At 39.3% G+C, this 20932-nt stretch overlaps 9 protein-coding genes across 9 annotated transcripts; 5 read left to right on the top strand and 4 right to left on the bottom strand.

Annotated features, from left to right (window-relative positions):
* Positions 1-290: 290 nt before the first annotated feature.
* GCK72_017873 (uncharacterized protein) lies at positions 291-7482 on the bottom strand (the record flags this gene model as incomplete). Its single annotated transcript, XM_003112658.2, has 12 exons — positions 291-551; positions 605-769; positions 817-1067; positions 5058-5176; positions 5223-5820; positions 5869-5983; positions 6034-6126; positions 6534-6698; positions 6749-6970; positions 7020-7124; positions 7173-7238; positions 7321-7482. The coding sequence occupies 12 exons, from the start codon at positions 7480-7482 to the stop codon at positions 291-293; spliced, it is 2322 nt and encodes a 773-aa protein (XP_003112706.2).
* GCK72_017875 (uncharacterized protein) lies at positions 1455-3006 on the top strand (the record flags this gene model as incomplete). The annotated part of the gene is made up of 4 exons (XM_003112325.2): positions 1455-1706; positions 1751-2437; positions 2543-2820; positions 2868-3006. The coding sequence occupies 4 exons, from the start codon at positions 1455-1457 to the stop codon at positions 3004-3006; spliced, it is 1356 nt and encodes a 451-aa protein (XP_003112373.2).
* Positions 3452-4983, top strand: GCK72_017874 (uncharacterized protein; the record flags this gene model as incomplete). The annotated part of the gene is made up of 4 exons (XM_003112335.2): positions 3452-3703; positions 3759-4445; positions 4504-4781; positions 4827-4983. The coding sequence occupies 4 exons, from the start codon at positions 3452-3454 to the stop codon at positions 4981-4983; spliced, it is 1374 nt and encodes a 457-aa protein (XP_003112383.2).
* A 2817-nt stretch (positions 7483-10299) lies between the features above and the next one.
* Positions 10300-10981, top strand: GCK72_017872 (uncharacterized protein; the record flags this gene model as incomplete). Its single annotated transcript, XM_003112487.2, has 4 exons — positions 10300-10418; positions 10468-10641; positions 10773-10878; positions 10922-10981. The coding sequence occupies 4 exons, from the start codon at positions 10300-10302 to the stop codon at positions 10979-10981; spliced, it is 459 nt and encodes a 152-aa protein (XP_003112535.2).
* A 1294-nt stretch (positions 10982-12275) lies between these two features.
* Positions 12276-13568, top strand: GCK72_017871 (uncharacterized protein; the record flags this gene model as incomplete). Its single annotated transcript, XM_003112435.2, has 3 exons — positions 12276-12596; positions 12648-13271; positions 13323-13568. 3 exons carry the CDS (start codon positions 12276-12278, stop codon positions 13566-13568), a joined length of 1191 nt encoding a protein of 396 aa, XP_003112483.2.
* Positions 13569-14276: 708 nt separating this feature from the next.
* GCK72_017870 (uncharacterized protein) lies at positions 14277-16047 on the bottom strand (the record flags this gene model as incomplete). Its single annotated transcript, XM_003112391.2, has 4 exons — positions 14277-14519; positions 14568-15238; positions 15288-15815; positions 15912-16047. 4 exons carry the CDS (start codon positions 16045-16047, stop codon positions 14277-14279), a joined length of 1578 nt encoding a protein of 525 aa, XP_003112439.2.
* A 373-nt stretch (positions 16048-16420) lies between these two features.
* GCK72_017869 (uncharacterized protein) lies at positions 16421-17114 on the bottom strand (the record flags this gene model as incomplete). Its single annotated transcript, XM_003112613.2, has 3 exons — positions 16421-16577; positions 16623-16961; positions 17014-17114. The coding sequence occupies 3 exons, from the start codon at positions 17112-17114 to the stop codon at positions 16421-16423; spliced, it is 597 nt and encodes a 198-aa protein (XP_003112661.2).
* A 321-nt stretch (positions 17115-17435) lies between these two features.
* Positions 17436-18724, bottom strand: GCK72_017868 (uncharacterized protein; the record flags this gene model as incomplete). The annotated part of the gene is made up of 5 exons (XM_053732289.1): positions 17436-17503; positions 17549-17779; positions 17827-18133; positions 18180-18415; positions 18463-18724. 5 exons carry the CDS (start codon positions 18722-18724, stop codon positions 17436-17438), a joined length of 1104 nt encoding a protein of 367 aa, XP_053581202.1.
* A 607-nt stretch (positions 18725-19331) lies between these two features.
* On the top strand, positions 19332-20604 carry GCK72_017867 (uncharacterized protein; the record flags this gene model as incomplete). Its single annotated transcript, XM_053732288.1, has 4 exons — positions 19332-19567; positions 19620-19974; positions 20021-20348; positions 20399-20604. 4 exons carry the CDS (start codon positions 19332-19334, stop codon positions 20602-20604), a joined length of 1125 nt encoding a protein of 374 aa, XP_053581201.1.
* Between the last annotated feature and the right edge of the window lie 328 nt (positions 20605-20932).

The raw sequence follows: 20932 nt of genomic DNA, 5'->3' as shown, positions 1-20932 counted from the left end.
TTTTTGACACATCATCAGACCCCTATTTTATTGTGCCCAATTTTTAGAATTGTTCCATTTGAAGCTGAAATTTCTAAATTGAAGAGAATATGGTTTGACCAATAAATATAATTAAAAAATAATGTACACTTTTTGACACAGCGAGACGGAGAAAACGACGAACCATAGATTTCACAGAGAAAACGCAAAAAAGAGGCAATCATTAGAGAAGAGAAATAAGACAGAAAAAGTTAATAAATATAATTCTGAATTTAAGACAAAGAGAAAGATCAAAATCATTAAAAATTAATTTAGTCTGAATCATCATCTGCAGTGAAATCGAATGGCTTGAAATCTGCCTTCAACTTGTTCACAAGCTCCGTTTCCTTCTCTTTCGATAAGACACACGATTTCCAGTCCACTTTATCTTCACAATCAAGAATCGGAGTGGATGAGAGAACTTCCCGTCCGAATTGCAATGGAAATCCTTTCATGTTTCGAGTGAACAATTTGGATCCATCTGGGAGCTCAGCGACGAAATACGGGCATCCCTCGTTGACCATGTCAAGGAGCTGAAAACGGTTGAATAACGAAATATTAAACAAGCTTCTGAAAGTAAACTCACATTCTCATCAGGTCCCATCGTCACCAACTCGAACCCAGCACAAGCGGCAGCGGAGGTGAACGATGACTTCAACGCTTTCGTTGATGTTTTGTCTATCATAACCATTTGAACTTGTAAATGTTGTGTGCGGAAGTTCCGTTCAAATGAGACCAGTGCTTTGCCTTGCTGAAAATAAAAATAAATATTAGTTATTTCATGTACTTCTCTCTAACTTTATTAGCCATCAGTGTAAACGCATTCTTGAACTTTTCAATCTCATCTCGAACTTCAACGGGAGCAGATACTTGTGACTGAATATGTCCAACCGAGAGCACCATCACATGGTCATCTGTGAGAGGTCCTTTCGGCATTGCTGCATAACAGCTACTTCCAATAGCGACAACAAGATGTTTCTCAGCATCAACATTCGAGAGACAGAACCAACATGGTCCGGCTGGTTGCTTGTTTCGTGGTCCATCGTTACCTGGAAATAGGAAATTGTTTCGTTTTCTACCATTCTTATATATAAAATACATGTGGAGTTTGTCTGAATCTCTGTCACAATGTCGGCATTTTATTTTTATTTCCGAAAAGGTATCATCGTAATAAGTTTTCACGTAAACTCGAGTGGCGTAGCCGTGATAAAACGCGCCGACGGCGCGCCATCCTTAGCTGGTATTCGATAAGATTGGAGAACAGTTTTTCATTGATTTTCTTTTCCGTCTCTCTTTATATAACAACGCCCTACAAAACACAGACAAACTACTATCTTGACAGCGATAAGGGCAGGTATTATTTGTATTTGAAGTGTAGTCAACGTAGGACAGTAGTATAAATATCAGATTAGTTTCCATTCTGACATCGACAAAAAATGTCTCTTCGTCGTTTTCCCAATGCTGTCAACATCTCTTCTGAGATCCTTGGACAACAACTGAAATTCCGTAATGGCCGAGTATCTCAAAATCGTTTTTTGAAAGCAGCGTTGACCGAAATTCTATCGACTTATGCTCCTCAAGAACCGAAGAAACACGGACTACCAACTGACACCATCTTGAATATCTATGACAAGTGGGGGAATGGAAAGTTCGGAATGATTCTGACGTCAAATGTTTTGGTAGATCCAGTAAGTTTATTCAATTGAATAGTTTATAAAATGTTCGCTTTCAGACCAATCTGGAGGCTGCTGGAAACGCCATTGTCTTCAAGGAGGGTGATTCTCATGAACGTCGAGCTCTCTTCAGCCACTGGGCGAAAATAATGAAACAAGACGGAGCTCTTGCAGTAATGCAACTTTCTCATGCTGGAAGGCAAACACCAGAACTGGTGAATCCAACTCCATGGTCTGCTTCTGATATTCAATTGGTTTCTGCTGCTCGTTTCACTACTTATGGAAAACCGAAACCGCTAACTACGGAACAAGTGAAAACAGAAGTCGTAGATCGATTCGTTTATGCTGCTAAATATGCATACGAATGTGGTTTTGATGGAATTCAGTTACATGGAGCTCATGGATATCTTTTGTCTCAATTCACTTCTCCAACTACAAACAAAAGAACTGACAAGTACGGTGGATCCCTCGAGAATCGTCAGCGTGTCATTATTGAGATATTCGATGCAATTCGTGCGGAAATTCCTGCGTCTACAGGATTCTTGATTGGAATCAAAGCAAACTCTGTGGAATTCCAAGCAGAAGGAACAACTTTGGAACAGGCGAAAGAGATGTGTCGTGTTTACGAGAGCAAGGAGTTCGACTTTGTTGAGTTGTCAGGCGGAACTTATGAGAAGTTGGCATTCTGTTATGAACGAGAATCAACAAGAAGAAGAGAAGCGTTCTTTTTGGAGTTTGCTGAGCAGGTTCGAACTTTTTCTCTTTTTTTAATACTCTGATCTTTGTTAATTCAATAGGTCTGATTCGATTACACTTTGACTAGTGACACTAACTTGATGTGATTGTTTTAGATCCGTCCAGTATTCAACAAGACTGTTGTCTACTTGACCGGGGGTTTCCGAACAGTTTTCGCAATGGTTGATGCTATCAATAACAATGCAACTCAGGGAATCGGACTCGGACGACCAATAACAGCCGAGCCAGATCTTCCGAAGAAAATTCTGGAGGGTTCTGTAAATTCAGCGGTACAAGATGGTTTCAATCAGAATGATATGGCTGCTACTGCTATGGCAAGTAATTCTCAAATGGAGCAGATGGGAAGAAATAGTTTAAACGATGCTGGTAGAAAGTGAGTGATGAAAATGATCTTCTGATTCCATAGAATACATTTTTCAGCATCATGGATCAAATATCCGACTTCAGCAACGATGAAACAGTTCAAAGATTTGGTCAAGCTTTAGCTGATCATTTGGTGCAAGCCGGAATAGATATCGCTGATGGAAAACGTCCGAAACCTATTGTCGTATTCAACTAGATTTTTCGAATGATGCAATTCTAGAAACTACCACATCGTTATTATTACATTCAAAGAATGAAATATTTAGATTCTTATTATAATCGGCTTGTAGACCAGAGTAGAAACTTGATACTTTCATTCTTTCAATTTGTGCCCAGTCATAAAAATTTGATTGAATTCGCCTTACATAAAAACAAATTCTGAAAACATCATACATCTTTCTTCGTTTCTTAGGCAACCAGGTGCATATTTGTCATCATTCTCTGCGCGACCAACTAGACCACATCGTAACAAAACCGACTTTGTCATCTTTTTAGACGGCATTTTCGTTTGCCCGCCTCCGTCTCCTCGGTATATATGCACTTTTCTTATTTGCCCAACAACCTGGCCGATCAAAAAACGCACTATATTTGACCCGTGTACACGGCAGGGAGTAACATTTTGTTCTTCATTCTTCACGAAAATGACTGCCAAACGTTTCTGCGATAATTTATCGGTTTCTTCTGATATTCTCGGAGAGCAATTGAAATTCCGTAGTGGAAAGACTGCTCAGAACCGCTTTTTGAAAGCGGCGCTAACCGAGCGGGTCTCTACTTATGACCCGGAAAATCCAAAGAAGCACGGACTTCCAACGAACTTTATTCTGAATTTGTATGACAAATGGGGTCATGGAAAGTTCGGAACCATTCTCACTGGAAATGTTCTTGTTGATCCAGTAAGTTGATTTTCTTTGTTCATATTTTAGGTTTTCAAATTATTGCTTGTTTCAGACTAACTTGGAGTCAGCAGGAAATGCTATAATTTTCAAGGAAGGAGATGGTGAAGAAAGACGAGCTCTGTTTTCTCAATGGGCCAAGAATATGAAACAAGATGGAGCTCTTGCAATCGTTCAACTTTCCCATGGAGGTCGTCAAACTCCTATTACTGTTGAACCAAATCCATGGTCTGCTTCTGATGTCAAGTTAACTGGAGAACGTCGTTTCACCCCATTCGGTCAACCAGTTCCATTGAGTGTCAAACAAATCAAAACTCAGGTTATCGATAGATTTGTGTATGCTGCCAAATTTGCTTATGAGACTGGATTTGATGGTGTTGAGTTACACGGAGCCCACGGATACCTTCTTGCTCAATTTACTTCTCCTACTACTAACAAGAGAACTGATCAATATGGAGGATCTATTGAGAATCGACAAAGAATCATTCTTGAGATTTATGATGCTATTCGTGCTGAAATTCCAGCTTCCACCGGTTTTCTTGTGGGAATCAAGACGAACTCAGTGGAATTCCAAGAGCAGGGAACTACGGTAGATGATGCCAAGGAGATGTGTCAAGTTTATGAAGATAAAGGTTTTGATTTCGTTGAGTTATCTGGTGGAACTTATGAGAAGTTGGCATTCCATCACATGAGAGATTCTACTCGTAATCGGGAAGCTTTCTTCTTGGAATTCGCAGAGAAAGTGAGTTTTTCAAAATCATTTTCGAGATGCGACTTACAACAACAAATATATTTTTCAGATCCGTCCAGTTTTCAAGAATACTGTTGTCTACCTGACCGGTGGATTCAGAACTGTGAAAGCTATGGTTGAAGCTATTCAGAACGGCGCCACTCAAGGAATTGGATTGGGTCGTCCGATCACTGCTGAGCCAGATCTTCCGAAAAAGATTTTAGAAGGATCAGTTGCATCATCTATCAAGAACGCTCTTGATGAAAATGATTTTGGAATCACTAACTTGGCAAGTAACACTCAAATGCAACAAATGGGAAGAACTAGTTATCAGCAGACGGAGCAGAAGTGAGTTAGCTTTCTAAAAGTTTTGAACTGATTTTCAAATTTTAGACCAACTCATGGAATCAGCGACTTTTCTGATGAAGAAACAGTCAATCGGTACAAAGAAGCTCTCAAGGAGTACACTGTCTTCATGAAAACTTTGGCTTCTCAAAACAAACCAATTCATGGTGTTCTTGTTTTCGAGGGAATTCAACAACAAGCCTAAATATTTTTCTAGTGTAAAATATTCTGACTCATTATTTAATTTTCGAAAAAAAAAGTTTACAAATAAATACTTACCGCCATCATTGTATCGTTTTCTTCCATTTCCTCCGCCATCCTCTCCACCACCCATTTCGAATCGGTACTGTGAACCTTCTGGTCGCTGCCCTTTGCCATTCATCCGTTCGAGGGTTTCTCTTTAAAAATAATTGCAATAAATATGAATCACGAATAAAAACTCACTTCGCAGCAACTTCTTCGAGTAACTCTCGATATGGGAACTCCGAAGCATTTGGTGGTTGAGCAGTCAGTTCTTCCTTCTCCATCTTTCTCATTGGTTTCACATTGCAAGCGTACAGCCATTTCTGTTTCTCTTTATTCCCAACAGGAGCTAATCCGATAAACCGTGTAGTGTGTCTTGCTGGTTCCAGAAGTACTCGATGATTTCTATACGGTTGTCGTTCATAATGAACTCCGAGTCCAGCAAAATGGTAACGAGGTTTCAGTTGAGCGGCTAGCTTTGCTAGTAATATTGATCCTGCTGGTGGTTTACTTGGTTGATTATGAGAGTGACGAGCAACATCGGTAGGCCACATTGAGGTTAGAAGAATGTCAGTTCCAGAAAAACCGACTTGAGTGCCCAGAGGAATCAATAACTCTTCGACATCAGATTTATCGAAACAACTCATTTCCTTAGATGTTCCTTCAACACCACTTAAATAAGCAATTTGTAAACCAGATGCTGTGTTTAGAAGTCCTTTCTTTCCGAGATATGTCAGGTTTGAGGAGAATTCGATGGACTCTTCTGGATAGAGGTAACTGTACCGTGGATTTGAGGGGCCTGGAAAATTAAAACATGCAATTTTTTAAATTAAATCTGAAACCTTACCTAAAATATATGTTGGAATAGGAAATTCAATATTGCCATTGATCACTTTCTCGTTTGCTTCATCGTCGTCACCAAAAAATTCTCCAACACAGAACAACGAATCGAATGGACCATTCTACAAGTATTCATAGTTTTAATATTGTTTCATTTATATTAACAACTCACTTTTTTCTCGGTTACTGTTAGTTTTTTGATTAGCTCCACGAAATTTCCGTTTACATCGCCACAACACAATATCTTCGCTTGTTGTGTTGTCATCTGAAAGTTTAATCGATATTTTATCAATTCCTATCGAAAAAAATAACAGAAAAATAGAGAAAACGACAACTTTTTGGCAAAAAAAATGGAAAGGCAACGTTTGCAAAAATCGAGGAACGCCTCCCGTAAATCTACATACTGCGGAGAATTCTAGGCCATCAAGGTGAAATACTAGACCGCGAGAAATAATTATGGCGCGTGTTCAAAAATAATTGTTGTTTCTAATAAAAAGAGAACGTTTTATAGAAAGACTTATTACAGTTTATTTCATTACATCGGTTAATTCATTTGATCACAGAAATTCACGATTTTTTGGAGTACTGGCTCGACTATTCAATAATTACAAACAAGTGGGGGAAAGGGATGTTTAGAACAATTCAAGTTTTTGAAGAGTTGCTAACAAGTACTGTACTTCGAAGAAGCGATGATGGGGGAGGGGTTGTGGGGATTTTTAAAGGAAGAGGTGCAAATATTTGACTCGTTGTTATCACTGAAGATGGAGATTGTGTAGTGAGAAGAGTTGTAGGAGCTAATTGAGTTAGCGGAGCAATTGGATGTAATGGTATAGGAATCTGGAATATTTCAGCTTAGAATTGGAAATTCGACAAATAATTTTACTCACTGTAATTGACGTCGAAGGTGTCGTTAATATCAGTGTTCTCAACTTGTCAGTCTCAGCTCTCAACTGATCCAATTCAACTCGAAGTAACATGTTCTCATGTTCCAGATTTGCTGCTCTCAAAGCCATTTCATCTTCTTTTACTCTCCGCTGATCACGACTTCTTTTTGCTGCATCATTGTTCTTTCGTCGACGCTCCCAATACGCTTCATCTTTTACTTGATCCTGCAAATCAAAGGTTTAGTTTCTCTATTTCAAAGGGAAAATGACCTACCTTCTTCCTTTTTGATTCGTTTCTCACAATCACATTATCCCGACTGCTTCCTCCTGTTGAGGTGGGGGATGATGAGTCATGACTACTATCTCGGGATGAGCAAGACTGAAAATTTTAGAATGTGGAGTTGAAGTAAAAAATATGCAAACTTACTTCAGCTTTCTCACTGTTATTATTGTTTTGTTCGAAGAGTCGATCAGTTGGATCATAGGATGTTGGCTGAAAACTAGGGCGTTCGGTTACTGTAGTCAACTCTTGATTAAAAATGTATCAGAAAGATATCTCTGAAATCAAAACTTACGTTATAAGTATTCAGATGTAGCAGATGTGAATTCGACAGAAGAGCTGGATGAATGGGAAGATGAAAAGCTGAGGAATAGGGTGAAACATCGAATGGAGTTGTGAGAGTTGATGGATGAGCACAAAGACTCTTGAAAGTGGATGGCTCGTGACATGAAGCCATAAGTAAATTACTTTCAGAACCTTCTTGTTGCCAAAAGGTTTTCTCGAAAAGAGAGAGGGAAAGTGTCCGGTGTATAAGTGTGTTGGTGTGTGGGGGAAGAGAGAAAGTATGAAATTTGGAAAACGAAAGTCGTCCTCTCACTGACCTAATTCTCTTGATTTCACTGCTTCCCGTTGCGCGCGCGCCCTCCCGCAAAAGGGGTCATCGGTCGCCACGGACGGTCCGCGACGCTTCGAAGGGAGGGTGATCCCCCACATCGTTGGATTCGTCGCCGACGTCGTCGTCCCAGTGCGTACGCATTATGCAATGTTGTGTTGGTACGGGTCGGAACGAGTGAAAGTTGCGTGAAAAGGAAGCGGTGCGGATTTTGACTGAATGACGGATAGTGACTGACCAACACACCCTTCTCCAGCTAATTGTTCAAGAGGAATGATGATGATGATGGAGAGTGGAGAAACTTCTAGAAAGTTCTAGTGAACTATGAACTGTAGGAAGACCAATTTCTGGGGTTTTGCAATTTTTGTATAAAGAATACTGTAGAAAGGTTACTGTAATTTGGTAAGCTGCTACCGGTAACATTCAGAAGACCTGAACGTCATTTCAGAAGTTCTTTATCAAACAATCTGATCTATCAAGATCACCCACTTTTTTCAGGAAAATCACATGTTCTTATGTTCCAAAAGAACATATTATGTACATCATTCCATTGACGAATTCGAGAAAATAACGAGTTTCTTTCTCGAGAAGCTTCCTCCGTATCATGTGTTATGTGATGTTTATTAGTCATGAATTCGGACACATAACACATGCATAATGCAATGTTTCAATGTGTCTAGAGAAGATAGGATGGAGAGATGTTCGATTTGTTTTCGATGGAATCGGGTTCTGGATCAGAGTGTGATTCCTTAGATGGCATAACGATTAACCTGGAAATCTTCCCGAATAACTTGTGTATTGGAAACTGAACAAAGCATTAAAAGTAGGCAAATACTCATTGACTACGGTACTCATTGCCTACGGTTACTCATTGACTACGCTGTCTCATTGCCTACTCATACTCATTGCCTACGGTCAGCTCATTGACTACGCTTGGCTCATTGCCTATATATACTCATTGCCTACGCTTGACTCTTTGACTACGCTTGGCTCTTTGCCTACTCTTGCTCATTGCCTACGCTCGGCTCATTGACTCCCTTTTTTTTACTTTATAGCAGAGATTTTGGAACTGGTAATTGGTGAATACACGAGCCCAAGGAACGTTTCATGAAAGTTTGCAATAACAATAAGGAGTACGCAATTTAGAAACTGATACCATTATCCTGAAGGTCAACTCTCAATGCAGATGTTTGATGGCGTAGGTTTCTGTATAAGTTATTTCATTGTGGACTCAACTTCTATTTAGGGAGCTGCGTGATTCAGGCAATGTTTTTGGATAGGATAATACACAGCTGTAAAGCCTAGAATTACTATTATTTCTGGTTATGATTGTTCAATCGCTCCCTATTCACAACAACTTTAACTAAATCATTTGTCTAAAATTAGGACACAATCTGGAAAAATCTGAATTAGGTAGTTAAATTCAACTTCAATGAGTTCTGACAAGAGAAGGTCCCCGAGTGTACCCCCCGGATTCGGCTTTTCTTTTTAAATTAAAAGTTCTAGAGTTGGACAGAACTTTGTAAGCTCGAACCTATACGATCTGAATGGGTAATTATAGAGTTTACATACGAAACTATAGGGTTCAAATATGAAATAATTTAACCAAGGAATAATTTAGGTATTGGCTATTTATCAAATATAGGAAAGTAGATAAATGTAGTAGTATATGAGTCATCCAGAGAATTGCTGCCAGATAGAGGTACCCTCTTACTGCAAGAAGAAAAGAAGAGGGAGAGCTTCTTTGTTTTCAGTACAAGACATTGGACTTGATCTACCCTATGATAATCCCACTGAAGTACCCATTATCAGAGCTCCGAAAATTACCCACTGGTTCAACTTATTCTATGATCAGGACCCTTCTTCGACTACTTTAGATTGTACTTCACAATCTTGGGAAACACATGCTCTTATGTCCCAACAACAAATCTCAAATTAACCAGAAACCTATATATAAAGTGTAGGTATTCACCAATTACCAGTTCCAAAATCTCTGCTATAAAGTAAAAAAAAGGGAGTCAATGAGCCGAGCGTAGGCAATGAGCAAGAGTAGGCAAAGAGCCAAGCGTAGTCAAAGAGTCAAGCGTAGGCAATGAGTATATATAGGCAATGAGCCAAGCGTAGTCAATGAGCTGACCGTAGGCAATGAGTATGAGTAGGCAATGAGACAGCGTAGTCAATGAGTAACCGTAGGCAATGAGTACCGTAGTCAATGAGTATTTGCCTTAAAAGTATCGAGATACAGTTCCGGTATTACGCAATATTCAAGTATTTCCAAATCTCCAAATTCTTCCAAACTCTGAACATTTGACCAAAAAACCATTTTTCCACATCAATAGATTGATGCATCAATCTATTTTTCTTACGTAATACACATGTTTGTACGCTTACAGATTCCCACTACTGTATATATGTATTTCAGATGATCAATTTATGATTATTTTCCAGGCAAATAGTGCAAACTATGAACAGTTTTCTGAATATTCCTTGTACTTCTTCTACTTCTTTTAGTCGTTTTTCATATTTCCATGAAAGTTTCTGTTATTTTTACTCTTGGATTTTATATTCTCGAGATGTGCATTGACTGTGTTAGTTGTCTTAATGCTCTATTCAATTAATCAAGTAAAAAGAGTTCAGGTGAATAGTTGTCATTCTGTTCAAATGTTTCCTAATCTTCCAACTCTTCCGAGCAATCCAATATTTAGTGGATTTGCTCCAATTCTTTCTCAATTTCCTCTTTTTGCTTCTCTAGTTCCTCGACCTCCTCAAAGAGATCATGTGTAAGTTTCAAATTTAGTTTATTCCAAATCAAATCTAAACAATTTTCAGTATCACCACCGGAAAATGTGCAGGAGGAGAGACCAAAATAGTCACTGTATTTCCATGGAAAAACACAACAGTCAACAGAAATATGGGGCATATGGATTACGAGTTGAGCAGATTACAAAAGTATTCTGGGATTTCAACAAACGAGTTTTGTCCGGAAATTACAAAGACACCGGTGTATGTCTGTTGCTTTTTTTAAAGAGTTTTTAGAAATGTGACAGGAAATTAATAGCATGTATGCCAAAAAGTAGCTATTTCCCTTTGTCGTAGATTAGGTTTAACTTCCGAGAAATTGTTTTCAATTCCAGACAACACAATTCCAACTTCGCTGTAATTTACCGATTTCCTTATCTCACTTCAACTTGTGATCGACTTCGTCTCTTCGTTCGAAATGCAGTTTCATGGAGTTCTGAAGTAAGTTGAAAACTTTACAAAACAGATAAACCTTATTTTTCAGGTGAGCCGAGCCCGTGTGGCTTGCGAGTGCGACAAAACAGTGGAACTCATACGTGGCTAACGAGTAACTCTCAGTTTTTCCTTGACCAGTCCCCTCCCCCAAATAAATATTTGAGAAGACTTGTGTTTACTTTCATTGCGGATTTGTTTGCAATGTACCTTGCAGTATCGGTCGAGAAAAATCACTAATAAAATATGCACTTTTTCAAACGTTTAATTTAACAATCATAGTTTAAAACTATTTCAGGCTTTGTAATGATATCAAGTAAGGGTGGTGTACTTTTATTAGAACCATATGATAAGGACAGTTTACTGCACTTATCAATTGATAAGAACGAAAACTTTGAACTGTGGAAATATTCTATTATCCCGTTGAATTTCAGTAGTCGCAATAGAGACAAGAGCTAAAACTTCCAGAAGTACTACGGTCGACAACCAAAAGACCGCAATGGACGCAAACACAAATGATCGGCGCGAAAATAAATGCGAGCCCGGGTTTGAACAACCCAGATGTTCGTTTCACTCGATGAGCGCGTTTTTCAACGTTGTCACTCTATTTCTTTTCTCTAGTTTCCCTTTTTGCTATTTTTTTAATTGCAGCCACTATGTTTCCTGGTTTGTGATTTCTAGTAGTTTCTTTATTTTTCTTCTGAAAATTAGGGTAACAGAAACAGTTATATTTTCATCTAATCAACTTATTGATGTGTTAACTACTCAAATCCTTCTGATAAAGATTTGAAACGATTAGGGAAGCATTGAAATCCGCATAACTGAAATATACTGCTCTAACGGCGACAAAACGCTAGCACACATTTGTTTTTTTCCCATAGTCTTCATCTTCTGTTCGATGACCCATCTCTTTGCTGATCCTATCATAAAACCCTCTGTTGGCCTGCTGTCCAACTGCCAAGGTCATTCTTCTTGCCTTATCCCGAATGCTCTTTATGCGTCTCTTCCACTCACATACTCTCTCGTCCACTTTTCGCAGTGCGAGGCCTACACGCGACGTGGCCTCGCGTTGGTTTTGCCCCGCCTTCTTTAGATGTGTGGCGAGCGTTGATTGGTCGCAGGCAGACGTGGGCCAATCAACGCGCCGCACCTCGAGCCGTGTCAGCCACGCAAGAGACACGTCGACTTACTCGGTGGATGCCGCAGTCGAGCTCAGTACACCATCAGTTTCAGTTTTGCTCCTATCAAGGGTTTGTTTTCAGTTCCCTTCTCCTGGAATTGGTTTTATCGTTTTTGTCGTGTTGTTTTCACCGCGCATCTCAATTTCTCGTTTATTTTGGTACCCTTTCAAAATCAAAACCGTTTTTTTTACAGAATCAACTTGGTGTCGTTTTATCGGAAACGAAATGAAATCCCTTTGCCTGTTAGCGATTGTCGCCGCCGTAACGGCCGAAGTTTACTTCAAGGAAGAGTTCAACGACGCCTCATGGGAAAAGAGATGGGTTCAATCGAAGCACAAGGATGACTTCGGAACTTTCAAGCTCTCCGCCGGAAAATTCTTCGATGTTGAGTCCCGTGATCAAGGAATCAAGACTAGCCAAGATGCCAAGTTCTACTCTCGTGCCGCCAAGTTCGACAAGGAGTTCTCCAACAAAGGAAAGACCCTTGTCATCCAATACACCGTCAAGCACGAGCAAGGAATCGATTGCGGAGGTGGTTACGTCAAGGTGAGTACCTCGTTGATATTTCAATATAAAATTCTAATAATCTCTTTATAGGTCATGAGAGGTGATGCTGATTTGGCTGATTTCCACGGAGAGACCCCATACAACGTGATGTTCGGTCCAGATATCTGCGGACCAACTCGCCGCGTCCACGTCATTCTCAACTACAAGGGAGAGAACAAGCTCATCAAGAAGGAAATCACTTGCAAGAGTGACGAACTCACCCACCTCTACACCCTTATCCTCAACTCTGACAACACCTATGAGGTCAAGATTGACGGAGAAAGCGCTCAAACCGGATCGCTCGAGGAGGACTGGGACCTTCTCCCAGCCAAGAAGATCAAGGATCCAGACGCAAAGAAGCCAGAAGACTGGGACGAGCGTGAGTACATCGATGACGCCGAAGATGTCAAGCCAGAAGACTGGGAGAAGCCAGAGCACATCCCAGATCCAGATGCCAAGAAGCCAGAAGACTGGGATGATGAGATGGACGGAGAGTGGGAGCCACCAATGATCGATAACCCAGAATACAAGGGAGAGTGGAAGCCAAAGCAGATCAAGAACCCAGCTTACAAGGGAAAATGGATCCACCCAGAAATCGAGAACCCAGAATACACACCTGATGATGAGCTTTACGCTTACGATAACTGGGGAGCCATCGGATTCGATTTGTGGCAGGTAAGAACAAAATTTCATTTGCATTCTATTTTCTAATTCACAAATTTTCAGGTGAAGTCTGGAACCATCTTCGATAACGTCATCATCACCGATTCAGTTGAAGAGGCCGAGGCTCACGCCGCCGAGACCTTCGACAAGCTGAAGACTGTTGAAAAGGAAAAGAAGGAGAAGGCCGACGAAGAAACTCGTAAGGCTGAGGAGGAGGCTCGTAAGAAGGCTGAGGAGGAAAAGGAGGCCAAGAAGGACGATGATGAGGAGGAGGAAAAGGAAGAGGAAGAAGGCCATGATGAGCTCTAAGCTATAAATGTCTTCTCTACTCGTTCTATATCAGCACCCCGCCGTCCCATCACAATCCCCCCGCGCCTTCAAGTCTCTCCTATTCTCTCGGGTTAAATGATTGTTTTATTTATTTATTAGAGCAGCCAGTTTGGGTTTATTGCTCGCCAATTTATGTTTTTAATTAATAAAGAGCTATATGATAGTCAGGTTCACTGGTTGCTAGAATATGAAGTTAACGATTGAGTTCATTAGAAGACATCTACAGATAGAAAAAGTGCTCTAAATTTCTTCTTTTTGCTCTCTGCATTGTGGCTTCCTAACAAGTTTTCTTTCGCGTCCTTTGAATTATCATTCTGAAGCTTCAAACTTCAAACTGCTCAAAATTAATAAGGAGATTCATCTGTTCCGATGGTTCTGGGATTTCCCAATTCCAAATGGAAGCGGCTTCTCAAGGAAGGTGGTCTGGGCAAAAGAAGTGAACAGAGCATGAAAAAAATAGTCGGATCATTTAGATTTTTACCAATTATCTGCCTTTAATTGATAGAGGATCGGTTACCGAGGGTCTCATATTAATAGTTTTTGATGGCATCCTCCACCAACTGCGTACTTTCTTATTGATAATAGCAAAAATACATAAGAAATTGTAGCCTCATGGCAGGTAAAATACAAAATAGATTAAGAGATACATTTTAAAGCATGGTTCACTACGCATAATTAATTTGTTCACTACGCATAATCAAAATCCTGTGGGTGACGCGATCTGAACCATTGTTTCAACCATTCGGGAATTTCTTGTTCGCTTTGATCCATGAATGTGTACAACTGATCAATGATAGCAGCCGAGCGTCCATTGAGCAGTGTATTATGATCAATCAATACGGTCGCAGTACCTCCATTTCCGTCCCGTCCGACACGTCCAATACGGTGCTTATATGTATCAAATTGGTTCGACATCTCCATGATGATTGTCTGAAAAGATACAGCCGGCGATGAATAACATTGATATTTAACACTCACATGTTTAATGGATGACACGTCGATTCCTCGCGACATGATATTTGTGCAAACGACTCCGTGAATTCGCTTGAACTCCAGATCGTTGACTGTGACAGCTTGTTGTTGCTTCGTGAGAAGCCTACAAAGAGGTGAAAAGTTGTATCCCAGCAAACGGAGCGCAGTGGCGACTTGTGCGGCTCGTCCAACAGTTTCACAGAAAATAGCAATGGTTTGTTCGTAAGGTCCCTCTTTCTTGCAGTTAGTTTCTTCTAGATCCTTATCTATCAGACTGCGAATGACATTCATCTTTACAATCCAGTCATGAGAAGCTATGTCTTTTGTAGGTCTCGGTAGTCTTATAACTTTTTGAGTTATATAACCCGGCATTCTCGGACAATAGACTAGCCTCCATGGTTTGTCACCGAGCATTTTCTCTTGTATTGTTGTCAACGCAATGGAACCGTCGGAATCTCTCGGATAAGTAGCTGAGAAGAAGCATGCTTGGAGATTCTCCTTGACTTCTTCACTCAACTTGTTCATAATATTATCAATATCCATTCCGAATGCCATGGGGTCTATCATTTTATCTGCTTCATCAAGAATGATCATCTTCAAATTATCTAGGATGACATCTCCGGCTTCTATGGTTGCTTTCAACTTGCCCATTGTGGCAAAAGCAATGTCGCACGCGTCTGGAAGAATCGTGTTCTTTACAATCTTTTTTTTTTCAATTTTTCAAACCTCTGGTAAAGTGATGCTCAGCGATCAGCATGTCGATCTTGACATCATGCATCGGTTCGACATCATCCATGCATTTCAATCCGAGGATTAATTCACATCTATCGTAGACTTGTTTCACGAGAGTTCCGGTGTTAGCAATAATCAATACAATAGGAGCAGGTTTCTTCGGCTCAATGGAGCGATTTCTTTTCTCTTCAATAACCTTTTCGATTGCAGGAATCAAGAAAGCGTACGTTTTGCCGATTCCAGTTGGGGCCTCGACCATCAATCCCAATCCATCACGAATTACTCTCACTGATTTCCTCTGGACTGCATTCAGAGATTTGATACTGACTCGGATCAAGTTCTTTGACAGCCTTTCGTCTGTAATCGAGGTTTTCAGATCTTTATCGATATCGTAGTCATCTGAGACTTGAGAGCTGTCATTGTTGAGGACTACAATGTTTTGTTCGCAGAATTCATCGAGACGGTCGCAATTCACTTTCGCCGAAGAAACGGTTTCTCGATTCTTGAAGAGAGTGCCGCAATCTGAAAATTTTTTGATACTTATCTGTATTAATTAGGTTCTTGTAATAGTATTCTCAATGTCGTCTTTTTGCTAATAATTATGATTGAATTACTCACTTTTGCGGTAGGAAAACTGATCAAGCTGCTCAATAGCCACTGGATTTTTGATGACTGGCGCTTCTACGTTTCCTCGAAAAACAGGTTCCGTTGTAGCTGTTTCTTCTTCCTCTTTTTGGGCCCATGGTAATGGCATAGTCGAGCTTTAAAAAATATATAGGATAAATCCGGCAAGAATATTGGAAGAAAGGAATAAAATTTCGAGACCGGAGGATTAAGGAATAGAGCAAATTGAAGTAAAATAACATCAAAAGTTCCTTCTTTACTACTCTCTCCGTTCTTATAATCTCTCATTCCCTTTTTCATCGACAAGCTGATATACATATACAAGCGTATTATCTAAAAATAGGTATAGTTGTGAAATAGAAACACAAATAAATTGAAAAGTAGAACACAAAAATAAATGTTTTTAATTTGAAGAATAGAACAAATATAACAAAAATACACGAACTTTGAGAAAACCGTTGTATAAGCAATTTGAAATATGTAAAATAAGTAATTGATAGAGATCAAGAAGAAGGTGTCTCTTTCGACAGAATCGCGTAATCCAGACCAGAATCGTCAGAGGGGCACGTAACGTCACTGACATATCCGTGCTTGTGGAAGAATCCGAGCGATGCAGCGTTGTAAAGGAAGACAGTCGCCATCACCTTTGTCATGTTCGTTCTGAAACATTTCAAATTAAGTTTTAATTTTATAAAAACCACTTACTTCGCGGAGAGACGTTCCAGTGTGTCGAGCATCATTCCGCCGATTCCTTTGTTTTGATAATCGGGAAGAATTTGAAGCTCCCAACAGTAAGCCACTGGAATATTGTGATCTACGACAAATCGGTACGTTGTGTATCCAATTTTCTCTCCTTTTGAATTGAGAGCGATGATGAATCGAGATGTTGTTGCGCGGAGCTCGTTTCGCTTTGAATTCTCATCATATCCCCATTGTGACATATGGTACATTTCGTACATGTTTGCTTTGAAAAGAGCAAACGCCCATTCAAAGTCCTCATCGCTGAGATGGGTCGCCCACATGTAGTCGAACTTTATTGTTTCTCTGAAAATAAGAAAACCATTCGTAATTTGAACCATATTGGTAGATAATTTACCCATCTGTTGTCGTGTTTCTTGGGGTTTCACAATCCAGCTTTTCCACTGGTTTCAGGTGTTGACTGGCTTTTTTAACCAGTTTTTTCGCATCGACTGGCATTTACTTCTGTAAGAACCATGTTTTTAAAAATGCTGACAGTTGATAAAAAGTAAATAATGAGAAGAATAGAAAAATATAGCAAATGAAACATCCTAGGAAAACAACAAGAACAGAGAACTTCGGCTATTGATTTCAGCCACATTAAAAATTCCAGTAGTTTTTTGTCGTCAACTCTGGTGCCCGGTCCGCGAACACAGCCACGAAATGCTTGCACAGTTTTTATCAAGATTTTTTTTCATTTCAAGAGCAGCTCTTCACTTCAAAACTATTTATTTTTATTTAAAAAAAGAAAAGAAGTAGTTTAAAATTATGACAAAACTTCTACACTGCAGCATCGGCAGACAGATCTTTCCCGTCTTCTCCACTTTTCAAATCTTTTTTCAGAGATTCTGAAAGAAAACGAATTTAGAGTATAAATAGATGGTGTCACTAACTTATCGATCCTCCACCAGGTCCAGTGGGTCCTTCTGATCCCAAATCAGTGATATTACCCATTTGAGAATTCGTCGTTACTGCCACGTCGATAATTTCCTGTTTCGGTTCATCCAAATTCTTCACAGGAAATATCGGTTTTTCATTTTTATGCGCATCGGCTAATAGTATTTCCTCAATATCTTTCAGATTTGGATTCAAAAAGTGACCTAGTTCGTTCCGATGTTCGTTTCCTAAATTAATGTGATCAATTATATCGGAAATAAAAAGAGAAACCAACCACAAGAGCATAGTGGAATGATGCACATAAAGAAGAAAGAAATGAAATACGCCAAACCAAAGAGCCAAGAGATAATGCTTTTGAGAGAAGTTTCAGGTTCAGATTGATTTGTTTTCAGCTTTGCTCTACTCATTCCAATTTGTATAACCGATGGAGGAGCTGTCCTTTGTGTGCCATTCTGATATAAAAAGTTCTCAACAATCGAATGGAATGCAGTCAAGACACATTGAGTTTCTTGCAAAGAAGTCGATTGCTTGCATCCCGATTGGATACTTTTCCCGTTGCGGATGGATCTCATGATCAATGACTGAAATATTAAATGTTATCTGATAAGGAAATTCTCCAAAACTCACATAAGTTCTCAATGGGATCAGCGTATTTTCGGTGACATGCACCTCTTCATTATGACAGTAATCCTCCGAACAATAAACCGTCGGCAGTGCTTTCCCCTGTTTTCCACACCTCAAATCAATGGCTAATCGAGTGTTTTTTGCAAGCGGTTTCAATGGCAAGGATTGGGTTGTTTTCACTTCCATGATTGCGTTATCTTTACATGTTATATCCCAGAGTTTTTGTGCAGGAGCGAAATCTGAAATAACAGAAATAAAGAGAGGGACAAAGAATATATATACTCACTGCCAATACGTAATTGATATTTTTGGAATCCTTTCAGAATACAATCCACTTTATTCTCGAATTCCAAATTCACATCTTTCGTGTGCTCATCAACAGTACTCTCGTGATCACGACGCCATTGATACAGTGCTTCTGCCATTGCTCCAGAACTCAGACATCCAGCAAAAAATGCTCGACTGCAGAAACATTCGATTAACAGTTTTGTTCCTTTTCCTCCTGCAGACATGTAACATTGTGGAGTATCAATTTGATCTATTTTCATATTTTCCGCAAGTTGATGGAATGACGTTTTGTTGAAGTCGACTGATTTGGAGGAGACACTCAGGAAAGAACAGGTTTTTTCAGTTAGGGAAATTGTAGTGATACAATCCTGAAAATTGAGATTTATATTTCTAAATGGAAGTACCACACCATATCTTTCTGACATGTTTGCGCCAATGGACCGTTGAGAAAAAGTGAAAATATGAGCAACTGAAGCAATAGAAACATCGGGAACAATCTTTTATTGAAACTGATGTAATTTGAATTTTGATTTCACGAAAAAATAAGAATTTTTATTTATCGGTTCTGTAAGTTCACGTTTATTTGTTCTATATTAAAATTGGAAACTCTCTGAAATTCTGAATGTCCTCCCATTTCCATCGTGCAGTTCCACTTTTTGCTCTTTTAATCTTCGAGGTTTCAGACTTATTCAGATCTTTTGCGAACAAAGATCTCAATTATGCAGAATATGAAACGTGAAAAGAATGAGATTCAATTTCCTTGAAACCCACAATTTATAATTCAATTCTAGTGTGAGTATACACAATACTTTTATGTACTTTTTCAAGGAGATCTCTATATCTAGATGATTTCTATCTTCTTGAAAAATGAGTTTCTTCCCCGAAGTTTCAATTCTTTCCCGGTCATTCGATGAGTGGATGAATCTCATTTATGATAATAGAGAGATGTGCAAGAAACCTGCTCCAATAGGATACAATTATGGGTTAACTGGTGCTCATCTAGTTGCATTTCCTATTTATGTTATGGCTTTTTATACCTTATATGAAGAGAAGTCTCCGAATTTCAAGATCTACAAAAAGTATCTGGCCACTCATGTTGTCAGGTAAGTTGAGTTACAGTATCCCTATCTCCTTATCCAATGAATTTCATTCCAGCAATTTCCTATTTGAACTTCATCTATCTGTCGTCATGAAACCTGTTCTCTACCTACCGTATCCCACTTTACGAATGACCGGAGCATTCTTTTTCACATATATAAATGGATTCTTTATGTTTTTCATATTCTATTTCTTCATCGCTTCTACTGGATGGTCAATTCTAGAACTACTCTATTACCGGTTCAAGTTGATTTCAACCAACAATCTCTGTTCAAAATGGGTCAGGAAATCTGCTTCAATTGTTGAAGGTGGCCGACATACCCTCGTTGTATTCTCCGGGTGCACCTTCTGTTTTTTGGGACTTTGTGTCACTGGAATGTTTGAACAAACTAAATACAAACAGAAACTAGAGGTATTTCTTAACCTTTTGAAGTTTCAGTTCTCTTTTTTGCTTTCAGATAATAAACGAGTACCCGGAACTCCTTTGTACTTCTGCAATAACACTTCCGAAAACCACAAATGATGGCATCAAGCCAATCCATCTTTTCAACGTTTCTGTTCTTGCTTCTACAATTCTCGGCTCATTTTTATGTGCAACAATGGGAGTTGTTTCCTTCTTAGCCCTGGATGAAATGGTCAAAGAATCTCAGTCATCTATGAGAACTATCGCAATGCATCGATCGTTTCTTGTCAGTTTATTCTGTCAAATTGGTGTTCATGGAGTCATGATGGGATTCCCGTTATTTATTTATATTGTTTCAATTATTTTCCATTTCGAGGGTAACGGTAAGTGCTTCCTCATGAAGTCAAATCAAAACCATTTCCTGAATTCCCAGAAGTTGGATACGTGGCTATCGTATTGGCATCTCTCCACGGGGCAATGAGTACATTGGCAATGATTCTGTTCAATCGACCACTTTTTCATCTGGCGAAATCAAAACTTCAATCCATTTTCTTTCCAAGAAACATATCAGTTGGCGATGTGTCTTTGGTGTCCAGTAGTTTATCAAGACCAAATGATAGTGTTCGAAACGGAAGTTGAAATAAATAATTAGCAGTTTTGAGTTTTCCCAGAATTTGTTTTTATTCCCAGAAAAAAAACTATCGAATGTTTTTTGATCTGGGAGAAAGAAAATAGCAGTTCCTTTTAAAACTTGGCCCAGTCAGAAAATCAATCTCCAGTGACAACATCCTACACAACGACTAAAAATATCCGAGTTAACTATCAGACATAAACTGGTGCAACAAAATTTATTCAGGTCCAAAATCAAATTAAGTTTTGTCGATCGAACTAGTTTCAGCCACATTTACAGCAAAATCTAGATTTTTCTGCAAGAGCCGGTTCTGAGTTTGAAGCAAAAAGTTATGTG

Source organism: Caenorhabditis remanei, chromosome V, assembly GCF_010183535.1.
Source record: "Caenorhabditis remanei strain PX506 chromosome V, whole genome shotgun sequence".
Taxonomy (NCBI): Eukaryota; Metazoa; Nematoda; class Chromadorea; order Rhabditida; family Rhabditidae; genus Caenorhabditis; species Caenorhabditis remanei.
This window is presented reverse-complemented; position numbering and strand designations above follow the sequence as displayed.